General features: G+C 39.2%; 1 protein-coding gene across 1 annotated transcript in view; it reads left to right on the top strand.

Moving 5' to 3' along the window:
- The window catches only part of LOC149771961 (WW domain-binding protein 2-like), a 50,530-nt gene that overhangs the window by 17,386 nt on the left and 16,487 nt on the right, over positions 1 to 16,657 (top strand). The window contains exons 2-3 of the mRNA XM_089948022.1: positions 270 to 372; positions 11,530 to 11,668. Of these exons, the coding sequence (XP_089804148.1) occupies positions 270 to 372; positions 11,530 to 11,668 (242 nt within the window). The remainder of the gene's footprint in view (positions 1 to 269; positions 373 to 11,529; positions 11,669 to 16,657) is intronic.

Below are 16,657 nucleotides of genomic sequence, written 5' to 3'. Positions count from 1 at the left end.
ATAAAATATATGCATAGTATGCTTTCTGTACCTTTGATATACCACTTCTGTACATTTTCCTTTACAAGGCAGCTTGACAAGTTTTGTTTCTTTTTACTGAAAAAATATATTCATGATAAGAAAGATATGGCATGCAGACTAATATGCTCTCTCTCTCTCTCTCTCTTTTAAGATACACAAATACCTCACGGTAATCAAAATAAATAATGACTTGTCAGTCAAGAGAACTTTTAAAACTTGTTCTTGATTTTTTTTCCTGGTATTTCCAGGATTCTTCTATATTGTGATGGAGTGGAGATGGCTTTTGATCCCAGTTCGATTCCCCATTTTAAGGGAAACAAGCATGGAACAGTATATCTGACTACACATAGGGTATGTAACATGAAATTTATATGTACTTTGAATGATGTAAAAATGTACATGACAGTGTTCATGCACTGCAGATCTACTACATTTAATATAATCATTTTCTCTTTGGAGAATTTTCCTTTCATGTATTTTGGCTTGGAGGTATTATAAACCCATGAAGCATGCGACATCCACCTATTCTTCTGTTACTGTTAATATTTTGTACTATTAACAATAGTAAAATTTTGTTGTTGATAGTTAACAGTTGTTATTGTTGTTGTTGTTGTTGGATTTACCACCATTTTTCAGCACAGGATAGGCTATACATGGCGGCCAGTATTAATGGTGGAGGAAGAAGCAGGGAGAATGAACCCCAGAAAGAACCACTGACCCACGAGAAGCTACTGGCAAGCTTTCTTAAATACCCACATTGGCCGAACCCAAGACTCAGACCTACGTAGACAGAGGTGAAATGGCAGTGATCCTTAACTGTGAGTGCGTTAGGCCACTCGGCCACTTGGAGTCCCCCAAATTAACAGTTGTATGTTAAAGGGGATAAATGTATAACTAGAATTTTTAGCTCTACTGGTCATGGACCAGAACAGCTTATGGAATGGTTTCTTGTCCATCTGTCTCTTGCTAGTCCTTCTAAACTAGTAAATGGGGAAAAATAAGATGGTTCACAAGGCCAGTTGTCAAAGGTAAGTGGACAAACTTTAAATGTGTATTATTGGCAACTAGTTTACTTCAGCTGGCAGAACATTTATAAATTTGGTGTTTTAACTAATGTGTCAATCAGTAAGAACTGCTCAGTGATTTATTTCATGCTTTTGGAATTATTTTAGACTGAATAAGGAGATGGAATAATTTTCTCATATTAAATATATTTATGAACTGTAAAATAACAAAGGCTCAAAGAAGTGTATTTTCTTTCTGTCTTGTTCTCTAAAATGTCCTGCCTTGCAATATGCCTGGTTCATGTTGTTTGATGCATATGATCAAATTGTGTTGGTTATCATGTAGAACTTGTATATTCGATTCCTGTCTTCAATCTTATGACATTTAGTTTGTCCTAATAGTGCCCGTTCAGGCATTTGGTATGTTTTTGCCAGTGGCCATTTTCAGTGCTGTGTTTTAACTATTTCTTCTGAATGAATGGTCATATCAGCATGAAATTTTCAAAGAAAGACTTATGATGTCTAGTTGGTCATAAATGAAAATGGTGACGATCCTAATATGACTTCCACAATGGCCATATTGAAAATCTTGTTATCACAGTTTCTAGATGGTTAATCGTATCAACATTTTGCTCTCACCAAAAGACTTTTTATCATGTTCAGTTGGTTCTAAATGGTGCCAATCTGATACCAATTTTGGCCACCATTGCAACCATCTTGAAAATGTTGATGTCGTTACTCCTCCAAATTGTAAAGTCATATCATGGCAGGATTTCCTTCAGAAGACTTTTTATGATGCCATGTTATTCCTAATGAAAATGGTGCCAAGTTGACATATCCTATATGCCCATCATATCAGTTAATTTATAAATCTTGTTTGCACTGAAGAACATTAGAGATGGTTTGAACACTTGGTAATTGAAAGGATGGACTGGTCTCATTATGAATTCCTGGAAATTCTTTTCAACCACAAGAGCATTAATTCCTTCAAATGACTATTGTTTTAACATGTAGAGGAAATAGATTAGATCTTACTGTGGTGACTTGCTCTGCAAGTTGGATGATAGAGCATTTGTCAAAAGGTAATTATCTATGTGGAACAAACTCAGGGAATATGTGATATTGCTTGACATGCATGTGTGTGTGCATGCATGTATGAATTATGTTGTGCAATTCCTACATTGTTTAAGATGGGGACTTCAAACCTTGGAATATGATTAATTATGGTCTTTAGATGTGCACCACTGTTTTAAAATATGTGTGCAGCCCCAATAGGCAGGCTTAGGAGGGATGAGGGTTCCACATATGTAGCTGTTTGCTGCTATGATGTTACCATCATTTTCTCCTTCAAATACGTTCCCTGATCACATTAACGTTAGGGGATATAAGCCTGCTACCTCTTGAATCTAGCCCTACTAAAAGACGAAAATTCATCTTTTCGGTCTATCTCATATAGACCAAAGTGCAATAACTCTTGCCCCTTACCTCCCCTTGCCACCGCCAGGTGTCACTAGTTTTTAAGCTTCGCTTGTACGGATAACACGTACATTATACCTCCAAACAATCCAAGCCATCTTAGCGTTAAATTGGACCATCCGAAGTTAAATTTGGATTTATTGCGTTGGACAATAATTCTTCTACAGGTTGTATACATTATTTTAACAATTTTTCTCAAAATTGAGTGACTTTGTCACCCTTACGGATTTCGTTTACTGAAGACCATGTTACACACGCTATCGCGGAACTCGTTTTGTTAATTAAGAGTTAACGCGACACTGACTAATTTCGCTTACTCCGTTAGTAACGGTTGTGGTATTAGCAAATTAATAACATGCATAATTGCTAATTTGTGCTTTGTTTTCTTTTCTTGTGTCGTTTCAGTAGAAATGTCAACCAAATGCATGAAATGCAAAAAGTTCAAAGCAAAAGAAGACAACCATGACTCTTGTATTGTATGTACTAAGTGTACATCATCTATACCATGCAGCATGTGTAATACTTGGACAGAGCAAATGTGGGCTGATGTAGTCCAGAAGGCAGCAAAAGGGAGGGATAGACGGAATAAGTCGAAGAAAGATAGCATTGATGTCCTCAGTATACATCTGAAGACAGCCTCCACTGCAAGCCTTGTGGGGGACGTTGGAGTCCCCCCTCCACCTAAAGTTCGTCGTTTGCAACCGTCAGCCACAGTAACATCAGCGGCAATGGAGGAAAATAATGTTGACAGGGTACAACAGTCCAATTTTGAACAGATGCGTCGTTTGGTCCAGGAAACGACGACGCAGCTATTGACATCAGGCCAGATATTACCCTTATTTCCCTCGCTCACTTCCACAGCTTTTTCTGACTCATTGGGGGAATGTTCCCCCAATTTTAGGCTGCCCAGTGGGCATAAGTCCCCCCCCCCCGCATGTCCGAGCATGGCCTTCGGGCCTGTAAGTCAGGACGCATAGAGGGTTTTTACTGGATCCATCGGATCCATTTCTTTATACAACCTCTACATCACTGGCCATCCAACTGTCCCAGCATGGGGACCCTATTGGTAAAACGATCCGACCAAACATGACTTATGGGGATTTTAGTGATAAATCCGTCCGTCAAGCTGTACCGCCGGCAACATACCAATACTATGGCAGAGATTTTAGTGAGAAATCTGTCCGTCCAGTCAGGCCATTGGAGCAGCCGGTACCGGTGATAGCAGGACCGTCGCCAACATTCAGACCGACCACAAGCCAGACAAACCAGCCGGCAGGGCCGGCCGTCCATATGTTCACAGCTTATCCACAAGGGAGAGTTAGTGACAGTGTTAAGGATGACGGAATCGCGTCATCTATGCCACCTGGTATGCTCTATCCAGAAATGCAAGCTATTACAGAACACGACTCGGCACACAGTGAGGGTGACAAAACTCCTGCAAATCAGCTGTACACAGATCCAACCATGGAACGGACTGAGTTTGCCTTAAAGGCGGCAGTGGAAGAAATTTATAGGGTGTTGGCAATTTCAGAATGCCCTCCACCTCCTACCGCCACTCAAGACTACAAAGTTAAGGCGTCTGTAGATCTTGATGGGGGGGAAGAGATGCCGTCTTTCCGGCTCCTTCCCCAGTCGGCAAAAATTAAGGAGATCAACGATCGTCTATCAGGACGAATAAGTGATCCGGGGAATGCTAAGGCGTTCTTTTCAGAAAGCCAAATACCAGTGACGTTCTCGGGTCGCTGGTACAAAACTCATTCAGACGTCTTCAGTATGGATCTTCCGGCCCTGGACAAAAATATGGCAGCAGTTCACATGTCTGCTCCACTGTTTTACAAAGTGGACAAAAATGTGTTCCATGCCACATCAAAGCTAGTCCTGAGCGTAGTCGCTACATCTTCAATGTTAGACTTGGCTTCATTAGCCATTTTCCAACTCGCAGAAAAATCTGACAATGACCACGCTTGGGAAGCGACGGCCCGGATTGTTAGAGTTATTAACAGGGCAGCTCACCATTCCATGGCTAATACGTTGACTGCTTCTGCCAACTTAGACCTGATACGACGTGACGCATGTCTGCGGTCCACGTCGCTCAAGCCCCATCATACTCTGGCTTTATGGATGACTCCGTTTGGGTCGCCTTTACTCTTTGGAGGAAAACTTGAAGAAGTTCGGAAGCAGGCAGCTCAGCAACTACCCCTCCAACTCGCCGCCCAGCCCTTGCAGGCGTTTAGAAAAAATCAGCCCCTGCCACAGCGGAGGGATGATTGGTGGACCCGGGACAAGGGATCCTTACAATCAAATATGCAGCATAGATCCCAATCCAATGCCAGGAGACAACAATCTAATCAAGCTAGGAGGCAACCATACAGACGCGGTAAGAAACAAAATTTCTCCATCTTCAAGCCTCCTAACTCTAAAAATTGACATACCCTCTCCACCACCCGTGGATAGCCTACCTGTGGGCGGCCGCCTCCTGCAATTTCAGGACCACTGGACCACCTTTTTTCCTCAGAACGATTGGGTGATTCAGGTCATTTTGGAGGGACTTCGGATTCCATTTATCCAACCCCCTCCCCTGTCCTCCTCTCCCCTCTTCACGGACGTACCATCCGATTGGGAGAAGGATACCTTTGTACAGGAGATACGGTCGCTCATAGAAAAACAGGCAGTGGAGATTGTGAAAAACCCGCAATCGCCGGGGTTTTATTCCAGGCTGTTTCTTATCCAGAAGGCAAACGGCAAGTTGAGGCTGATCATCGACCTGAGTCGCCTCAACCAATACATTTTACCACCAAAATTCAAGATGGAAACGGTGAGATCAATCCCTCTTTCCATCTGGCGGGACGAGTATGCCGTCAGTCTAGATATGACCGACGCATATTTTCACGTCCCTATCCACCCCGCGTCACAGAAATTTCTCAGATTCACTTACGGCGATGCGGTTTATCAGTTCCAGGTCCTACCCTTTGGCCTCAACATCAGCGCTTGGGCTTTTACCAAGGTTATGGATTGCGTTGTCACCCTGTTCCGCTCGACTTCATCTACAGGAATGGCAGTGTACTTGGACGACATCCTCCAGAAACATATGGTAAGTTCTATTCTGCTCAAAGGCAGAAACGATCTTTTAGCACTTTTAGATCATCTAGGCTTTCTCGTGAACTGGAAAAAGTCCGATCTCCGTCCATCTCAGCGTTTTGTCCATCTGGGTATGGAGTTTCTCACCGATCTGAATCTGGTATGGCTTCCTCGTGCTCGCGTAATCCGGATTGTCGAACTCGTCGAGTCCATTTCCAACAGGACATGGATTTCAGTGAGAGAATTCTTGCAACTCCTAGGATTATTCAGTGCAGCGGCGGACTTGATCCTGTTTGGCCATCTTTTTATGCATCCCTTACAAACGACGTTACTGGCACAATGGCGCCACTTTTCAAGTCCCCTCAATCAAACAATAATGATCACGCCCAAGATACGATCATTCCTGAGTCAGTGGCACAACCCAGGTTGGCTGTCCATGGGGATTCCTCTGGAGATGCCCCAAGCGGAGATAACGGTATGTACTGACGCCAGTACCTACGGTTGGGGTGCCCACCTGTTGCCAGACTTCGCTACAGTCAGCGGCACGTGGGGGCCTGGGGAGAGGCCTCTCCACATCAACCTTTTAGAAATGAGGGCTGTCATCAATGCCTTTCATTTCTGGAAGGATCAACTCTCAGGAAAAACTGTCCTCATTATATCAGACAACTCTGTGGTGGTGACTTACCTCCTCAAACAAGGGGGCACCAAATCACCAGACCTGTGCATTCTGATCTGGCAGTTTCTACGTTGGTGCAACAACCTCCACATCAACGTACAAATCAGACACATTCCCGGCAGACTCAATGTCTTGGCCGACACTCTATCCAGGAAAGATCAAGTCATTCACACGGAATGGTCACTCCATCAGTCAGTCTTTCTTCGGATTTGCACACTTTGGGGGCGTCCGATGATCGATCTTTTTGCAACAAGGTGGAATAGCAAGTTGCCCACCTTCGTCTGTCCGGTTCCAGACCCAGAGGCTTGGGCTGTGGACGCTCTGTCAATCAGCTGGGAGGTGTTGTGGGCATTCGCCTACCCTCCCACGGTTTTGGTACCAAAAATAATCCAGAGGTTAAGGGGTCAGAACTGTCGGATGATTCTGATTGCCCCTCTCAGATGGAACAAGTCCTGGGTTACCGATCTACTCGATCTAGCGATAGATCTACCCAGGAAGATTCCAACCAGCCCAAATCTTCTCAAACAACCGCGGTCACGGGTGTTCCACCCCTGCCCGGACCGTCTTCTTCTTCACGCTTGGCTCTTGTCCAGGCAGCCTTGCGAGACAAACAATTTAAACCTTCGATTTTGGAGAGAATCTCAAGAGCAAGAAGGCCCTCCACTCTGAAGGCTTACGAGGGAAAGTGGCGTGTTTTCAGGGACTGGTGCCATATTAATAACATCGTCCCTTTGAGTGTCTCAATCCCTCAACTGGCCGACTTTTTTCTCTGGCTTTTCGAGGAGAAACAGTTGGCCCCAATTACTATCAAAGGCTACTGCTCCATGATATCAGACACATTCCACCATCATGGTAGATGTGATATTGGGCATAACAAAGATCTATCAGATCTTTTAGCCAATTTTGATTTCAATCGACCAAAATCCCTCACCCTGTTTCCAAAATGGAATCTGTCCTGGGTTTTAACATGGCTCAATTCAGACAAATTTGAACCTTTAGGCCACACTTCGTTAAAGCTACTATCATACAAAACATGTTTCTTGATAGCCTTAGCTTCAGCATGCAGGGTGAGCGAGTTACATGCCCTTTCCAGTGACCCGAACTTTCTTCAGTTCAGATCAGATGGTTCGGTGGTCCTCCTGACACAACCAGGCTTTGTAGCCAAAAATAGGTTACCATCCATTGGCAATCAAACAATCATCATTCGCTTGCTCTCTTCCGTAGATAAGTCAAGAGCAGCAGCCATGCAAGATCCTGTTCGTGCACTCAAGCACTATTTAAAACGCACAGGGGCGTGTCGGGACACACGTAAGCGCCTCTTTCTTCCGGTCAAAGCTGGTAAACGGGATATCACCCCTCAAGCCCTTGCTTCATGGCTGAAGTGGGTTATACGCTCAGCATACTCTGAGGTCTCACAAGATCAGAGTCGCCTCATGAAGATTACGGCTCATGAGATTAGAGCAATCTCGGCGAGCCTGGCATTCGAACGCAATGTTTCGATCTGAGATATAATAGAAGCTGTTGGCTGGCATGCAGAGTCAACCTTCTCCAGTTTTTATCTCAGAGATTTGGCTTCGCAGAGGCAAACCTTCAATCTGGTAGGGATGGTGTCGGAAGCCCAGATGACCACCAGACCCATTTAAAATGATCAGCACAGCCTATCAGCTTCGCTGGATTCGCCAGTGAAATTTCATAGGTAAGAAGATTTCAATAACTATCTTCTTAACCGTATATAGGGGTCACATATCACATGACCCTGGGCTGTGTTGCTGATGAAATTAGGAGAACAGGTTATCGTTCAAATGGGGAATCCAGCCATCATTCCCTGGAAGGTACCCGGGGTGGAGGTAGGATGCTCAGCATTCCCTCCTCCTATTACTTATTCTCCTAACGTTAATGTGATCAGGGAACGTATTTGAAGGAGAAAGCAAATTTTTAGTAAATTGTGTTTCTCCGAGAATACTTACCCGATCACATTACTTAAAAACCCTCCCAACCACCCCGCTATGTGAGCATCCTCGTATAATATATGTCGCTCAGCTTAAAAAACTAGTGACACCTGGTGGTGGCAAGGGAAGGTAAGGGGCAAGAGTTATTGCCCTTTGGTCTATATGAGATAGACCGAAAAGATGAATGTTCGTCTTTTAGTAACGCTGGATTCGAGAGGTAGCAGGCTTATATCCCCGAACGTTAATGTGATCGGGTAAGTATTCTCGGAGAAACACAATTTACTAAAAATTTGCTTTCTTGGAATATTTTTACGAAAAATGTGAGCTACAGTTCAAGGGATTGATTTTATGGGCAGAGTATTTTTCTGTATAAAGTTCTTCATGTCTGAGTTCTATTAATTTATTAAGCACTTCAGCTTTATCACTAAAATGCTTTAGTATGCCATACTGCACTCCATCCAACCACCTGTGTGATTATGAATGAAACCATTATATGTGAATCCTTGGACCATTGACAAAAAATATAAACAAAACAATGATTCATAAAATCCCTTTGAATAAAAGTCAAAATGGTATTCAGAGCTTGAAATTAACTTGAATTTGCTAAACTAAATTCAGCAATTTTGCTGATGGATCACTAAAACCTCTAATCCAATGGAGCGGTGACAATCTCCACTTGCTGCTATCATAGAAGTTAACAAGTGGTCTTGTGTCAGATATCAAATGAAACAGATGCAATTCCCGTTCATGGTTACCGTATTTACCTTATATGTTGGGACACGGTATTTGTTGAGACACCATAAATTAATTTTAAAAGTAAATTTTTGTGCACTGTATGTTCTGGGACACATCGTTTTTTTCGAGTCGTAAGTTGTGGGACACCTTTTAAATCATTTGAAAAATACATGTTGGAAATTGCACTCCAGCTGAAATTTCATTAACAAAAATATAAAACTGTGTACTTGAGATAAAACTCTTTAATCCACTGCAACAGCATCTCATCAACACAACCCTTCTCCTGCACACGTACGATCTATTCTTTTGGTACATGAATTTTTTTTTAGCTTTCTCAAACCGTGAAAAATTGTTAGAGGCAACACACCACATGAAGTGGAAACTGCAAGGACAAAAGTCAGATTTTTTCAAATCTGCACTATCTTGCTAATTCTCACTTTGGACGCCCATCTTATCGTCAGTCCATCCAGGAATGCGATCAAAGTACACTAGAGTTTCAGCCATGTTAATGATCATATTGTTAGCGAAATGATCTGTTTCTCTTCTGGCCTTCATGAATTCATCACATGATTTTATTTTCTCCAAATCTTCTGGATGATGCTGGGTCATTGATGTTCACGCACAAAGCACTTTATTGTGTAATTTTAAAAACTGTTCCATTGTTTCACTTTATTTTCAAAATTTTCTTGAATAGTGGTGAAAAAGAACCAAAGTTAGCTTCTGTATCTCGGCTGTCTTTGTATATTCAAAGCTAAAAAATAAAAAATCGGCACACTTAAAAGAATCCATAGTCGGCTTCCAAGGTCAGCTTGCTTTGCAGTAAAATAACCTTTGTGTTGATGCCTTTTAAAAAAATTGGCTTCTGACGTCGGCTTGCTTTGTAATAAAAATAACCTTTGTCTTTGATGTCCTGTCGGTAAGTTCAAAGAAGTAGTTTACTGCTGGCTGCCAGTTGTATTTATTTACCACCAGGGCTTCTATGTGCTTGGCATCTGTAGTAATAATTAAAACAAAGGTGCACTGATGTCTGCGGGTAAATAGTAATGATACTTTTGTAACCCGCGCCAGCGAAAAGATTGTCACTTGCACTCAAGTAAATGTGTTTTCAAATAATGATTTTTATTTGCGAGATACTGTCATATAGTAGACCTGGATATAAATTCATCTTGGCTATTTTGCACATAACACCGTGCCATGCGTGAATGGCAGTTGTCTTCAATATATCGGTTGATTATTTCCCTCTCGTTTGCGAAATCGTTTGCTTTTCTTCTGGCGTTTCACAAATTCATCACATGATTTTATTTTCTCCAAATATTGCTGGCTCATAGACATCTGTGCACAAAGCACTATATTGTGTCACTTTAAAATTTGTTCCATTGTTTCAATTTATTTTCAAAATAACAGTGAATACAGTCAAAAATGAACCCAAGTTTACTTCCATATCTTGGCCGTCTTTGTATATTCAAAAAAAAAAATTGGCTCACTTCACAGAATCCATAGTCAGCTTCCGATGTCAGCTTGCTTTGCAATAAAATAACCGTGTTTATTCACCACCAGGGCTTCTGTGTGCTTGGCATATGTGGTTACAATTAATACAAAGGAGCATTGATGTCTGCGGGTAAATAGTAAGGATAATTTTATAACCCAAGCTGGTGAAAAGATTGTCACTTGCACTCAACTGAATGTGTTTTCAAATGACGATTTTTATTTGCGACATACTGTCATACATTAGATGTGGATATAATTCAGTCTTGATTATTTTGCACCCAACACTGTGTCATGTGTGTATGTCATCTTCAAGATATCGGTTGAATATTTCCCTCTTGTTTGCGATTTTGTTGGCTCCAGTTTTCAGTCGGATAACATGTTCAAACCTTTGAGCACAACCACACACAATTGTTTCTCAATGTTCATGTCAATGAACAACGTGGTGTGTGGTATCAGACATAACTGATACACACTACAGTATGGAAGCCTATGCCACTTATACGGATTTCGTGGAAATATTTTATTCTTTAATGCTCATGTTTGAAAAAAGAATAAATGATGACCACACAAGGTTAGTTTCTTTCTTTTTATTATCAATTAAGCGTTTTATTTATCTATTTTATTGCAGCGTTGTATTCCAACATATGCGGTAAATACGGTAATTGGTCTGTTTATTGAGATAATTTTATACCTGGCAACATGCTGCTTGAGGTACAGTAAATCCCAACATTCTGCTGGAGGTACAGGAAATTCTGTGGGGGAAATGGAAGGGTGTTATTCAATAGATCAAGTAATCTAGGGTGATTGTTGTCAAAATATTATTCATGCACACAGAACTAGCCTGGTGTACTGGCCCCAGACACTGATTTCAGTACAGACGGTAATATAAGGAAAGAATTTGGGCATCATGCTAGCATTGGCCAGCTGGAAAAGGTCACATTGTTTTAATATTTATATTGTTGTTGATAGACTTTCAATGCATTGTGTTGTGACAACATTCAAGTATATATTTATGTATTAGCATGTATTTTTATGAACAGTCCACTGTATTCATATGATAGATATCCTTGCACAATCATTGTAACATTCTTTTTCGTTACAGGTCATTTTCAACAACTTGGAAAAGAAAGATATGCTTCAGTCCTTCAGCCTGTCCTTTGGCTCAATGAGAGAAGTGGAACTGGAACAGCCAGTGTTTGGAGCAAACTACATCAAGGGCAAAATGGTGGCTGAGCTAGGAGGTGAGGCATTGTTTAGTAAACCTTATCTGCAATATCAGATTTTGGGGAGTGGTCCTGTCAAAAGTTTCCAAAATTTCTACCGGGTACCCATCAGTCCTGATGATTGGCTATGCAGGTACTCAATCAGAGGAAAATTGTATTTAATGTGAATCTGAACTGCTTTGTTGTAGGTTCACACATGCCAACCCCCAAGAAAGGTATAAGCATAATGTAATACTAATATGAGTGGCAAAAAACATAATTTGAGCATAAAAAGAGCAATCTATATATTACATGCCAACATTACAGAAAACTTTATGAAAAATGTATTTATTTTACTTAACGTACATTTATTTTTGCTAGTTACCTGGGTCCACAGTTAAAATATTTGTCCCAAATCGGATAAATCCATATGGATTAGTAGTTAATATAAAAGTATAGAAACAAAAGAAACGGATAGATTATTTATGCATAGCTCTTACTTTACTTAATAGTCTATTAACTCTGCCTACAGTAACTTTTGCGAATAGTTGTAAAGTCCACAAATGATTACTGTTTTAGTCTCCTTGACCTGCCATGGTTTGTCCCTAATTACAGTCTGGTGCAACATGTTTTTAAGTTTAAGAAAATCCCTCTCCTCTAACATTTTTCAATCATATAACATCCAACAATCACATAGATACAGCCCATGTTTTTAGGATATCTGGTGCCATTTATTTTCAATTTAGTCTGGTCTGCTACATATCCATTATCAAGACAGAATGGATCTATGAAAAGTGGTTTCACATTCCAAACTCCTTATATTTAAATATTATAGTGAAAATTTCATTCTGTATAATTGTTCATTTTTTCCTAATATGGTATAAGAAGTGCATGTTATGGTAACCAAGTTTTTCTGTTGCCTTTGCCATGACAAAAATATGTCTTGTGTTTCCTGCTAATAAAAAATAAAAGAGTCCAGTAAACTAACATGTGAACTGCGGCCTGGACTTGAACAGCTAATACTCACTTAAGGATCGCAAACTTGAGCCATAATTGGCATTAGTAAAACTGGACATTTATATTGTGCTTTCTTTTATTTGAATTGTAGTACGTATTTAACTTTATTTCCTTGAATATTTCTTAATCAGTACTTACTGTTGCTGTCGACAAAAGGTACTGACCTAGTCAATGTCATCAGGTTAAATATCATCATTGATTCTTAAATAGGTCATGTGGGAATGGAGAGAAGTGTCCTTCCTTGTATTATTATACAGTACATGTATGACAAGTAAATTATAAGTAGCCATACAAGCCCTGGTGATGATGAATAAATGACATGACATGAGCCATGAACTGTAATTATTATTCTTTGTCTTGATCTGAACTTTAAATACTTTTTTTTAATGGGTACCCAGTTGTTCATTTTATTATCCTGGTTATTATTAAGGGGCAGGTACCTGAGTATCCGGGTACTCATTGGCATCTTTATCTTCATCTTTCATGTATCTATTCAGTTGCTACTTAAAATTTCTCAAAACCCACAAAACACAAATTTGTCAGTATTTGACAGAAATCATCATTGCATAACACTTCAAATTTGTTCAAGTGACACCACTCTGAGGTCAAGTTTTGGCCAGTTTTACTCAAAAATAGAAAAACCTTAAAACTTCATCTCTAAAATTGTTCAACAGAATTTGTCAAATTTGAAAGGGAGCATCCTGGCATGAAGGTCTTTCAAATTTGGTCTGATGATGGTGATCTGCTGTCAGATATGTTGCTTGTTAAAAAAATACTCACCAGAGTTTCACCAAATCTGACAGAAAGCACCAAAGCATTAAAGCCTCAGATTTGTTTCAGAGATGTTGATCTGCCTTAAAACAAGGTTGCTGTGGGTTCCTGGAACCTTGAAAAGCTTTGGAATTTAAAAGATAAATTTCATGGGACCTTGAAAATTCATGGGATTTTTCAAAACCAAACCTTGTAAAGTTTGGGAAAAGTCATGGAATTTCTGATAGTGGAGGTACCGAGCAGAGATTTTAAAAAAAAACTTGTTTCAAATGCAACACAGTTACAGTTGATAAATGGTTCCATTTCGTATAACAGTGCATATTTTGGTCCTTGAGTTTTGTGAAATGGCCTGGAAAAGTCGTGGAATTTGTTTTTGATAAGTTTACAGGAACCCTGATAAATTATAGCCACAGTTGCTAAAAAAAAATAAAAGCCTTTAAACTACAACTTCTTAAAATCTGCTCGACAGAATTTGATGAAATTTGACAGAACACATTTTGGCATGAAGGTTTTTCAAATTTGTTCAAATGTTGTCCACTGTTACTAAAATGTTCAAAACAAATGACTTCTCAAAAACTGCTTTTAAATTAGCAAATTTGACCAATTTTGACAGAAAGCATCCAGAGAAGATGGTCTTTTGAATTTGTTCAGATGATGCCAATCCACCATCACATTTGACTGAGATTATTTTTTTTAATATAAAAACAAAACAGCTATAAATAACTTGTTTTCAGGATCAACACAATGGAGTTTGACCAAATTTGACCGAAATTATCATGGCAGAGATGGCTTTTAATTTTCTGCAAATGATGCCAAAGTGCTTTGAAGAGTTACTGCTGTTGCTAACACTAGAAAAATATTTAAAAAACCACGTCTCAAAAACTGCTTAATGACCAAACAAAAGGCATCATGACATGGAGATCACCTGATGATGATCAACCATTAAAATGGTTGCAATTACTGAAATAGAAAACCTTTAAATGACTTCTAAAAACTTGACAGAAAGCATCCTGGTGTGAAGACCTTTCAAATAGCTTCAAATGATGTCAGTCCAAAATTAGTATAAAAAACCTGTAATGACATCACAAAATCTATTGAACAGAATTCCATCACAAAATCTATTGAACAGAATTCAGCCAGATTTGAATAAAATTTTACCCAAAAAATGACAGAAGCATCCTGGTATAGATGGCTTTTAGTTTTGTACAAATGATGTTGATTAACCTTGAAATATGGCTACTATTACTGAAAATAGTAAAACCTAAAATGACTTCACAAAACTATAATTTGTCCAGATCAAAAACCACATTATTGAATGTTGCCAAATTGGACACAAAGCATTTTGGCATACACTATAAAGGCCTTTCAGGTTTGCAAATGACAAAAAAATCTTTCAGTGGCATCTTCTCAGAGACTGCTTTACAGGATTTATAGACTACTGCATTTGTATGGGAAAATATAAACGAGTTCATATTTTCCCATATAAATGAGTAACCTTTTCATTATATGCCATTTTCTTATTCTACCTAAGGCTTAATTATATATAAAAAACATACACTACAAGAAACAATGTAACTGAATGTATGCCATATTCCAAACTAAATACACAAGCCCAGATTCATCATTACACAATAACAACATTATTAATGCGCACATAACTCCACCCAGATAAATTTGAACTTAGTTACATGTTAGACAGCTTTTGAAAGAAAATGGCATATGTAGTTAAAATTGAAATTTGGAGTCATATTTTGAATGAATGTGCACTGCAACAACTTTTCCATTTGATCTGGAGTGAATAGATTTGGTATTTTTGTAAATTCTATGAAATGTTATGATTATGGACTGGATTTATATGTGACAGTTCCACATGAAATATATCGGATTGAAGAAACAAGAAGTGTGTTGACATCTGCAGATGTGTTTCTGTTTCTGTCATTGAATGTTTGAAATCATAATGTGGGAAAAATATGAAGTCTTTCAATGGCAATTATCACAAAAACACTATGGAATTTAATGCTTATTTCATTTTGAGTGAAGTAAGGAGGATGTAATTGCACTGAAATATATTTGAAATTACAGTACAGTTTTGAAATGTGTAATCACGATTGAGAACCTATGACATGGCTCATGTAATTCGGATTTGCAGAACTTAGAAAGTATATTTTAAGAATATTCAGAATATAAAACTGTACATATATTTTTTGCCATTCTTATTACCAGCTAAAGAAGACAAGTTTATGCCTTGTCACTTTATGTTATTTGTAGGGACCCTGTCTGACATCTACTTAATAGCTTGCCTAAATCCAAAACATTGTATCAAAAAGTTAACGCAGAATGTGCCAAAACAGCTGGTATGTGGCAGTCCATGAAACGTCTGCTTTAGCTCATTCAGAAGCAAATTTAATCAACCAAAATGTAAAGTGCCTACTACCCGAGTGTACATGATTTGTTTACAAATCAGAAGTGCTAGCATCTGCTTCCATTGTTTGTTTACAATAGAAAGTAGTTCCTTTATGTACATGAATGCAGTATGAATTGCACACAAGTTCAGTATCATAAAATATTGCATGATTCTCACAACGTAAAGTTAATGGAGAAAAAAATGAGCATATAATAATTGACCATATTTGATCCATGACACTGGGCTTTCAAATTTATACTACAGTTGATGCTGATTTGCCATCAAATATGGCTACCATTACTAAAAAATGTGACCACTCCGGTGGCCTAGTAGTTAGAGCATCCACCCTGGATGCAGTAGGTCGTTGGTTCAAACCCAAGCCGAGTCATACCAGAGACTTCTAAAAATGGTACTAACAGCTCCCTCGCTAGGTGCTCAGCATTAAGAGGTTAGTGTTAAGACTGATCGGCCTGGTGTCAGATTAATGTGACTGGGTGGGACATCATGCTAGATGTCTGCGGCATGATGCCCCAGTGCTAGACATCATTTTAAACTGCCACACTGCAGACATTGTAGCAATATGACTGGAAAATTGTTAAAGCTATGTTAAGAATCTAAATCACACCCACACACACTAAAAATAATAGAAATACTTTCAGTGACTTTTCAAAAGTCACTCAATATAATTTTACTTAATATGACATAAAGCATATATAGGGCTCTTAAATATGCACAAATGATGCCATTTTGCCATCAAATAATCTGTTGCTACTAAGAAAGAAAACTAAATACCATAGCTGCCAAGTGTCCTATTTTTGGGGGTATTTTAAATTCTT

This window comes from Sinohyriopsis cumingii, unplaced genomic scaffold (assembly GCF_028554795.1).
Source record: "Sinohyriopsis cumingii isolate HCF-2022 unplaced genomic scaffold, ASM2855479v2 utg001542l, whole genome shotgun sequence".
NCBI lineage: Eukaryota > Metazoa > Mollusca > Bivalvia > Unionida > Unionidae > Sinohyriopsis > Sinohyriopsis cumingii.
This window is presented reverse-complemented; position numbering and strand designations above follow the sequence as displayed.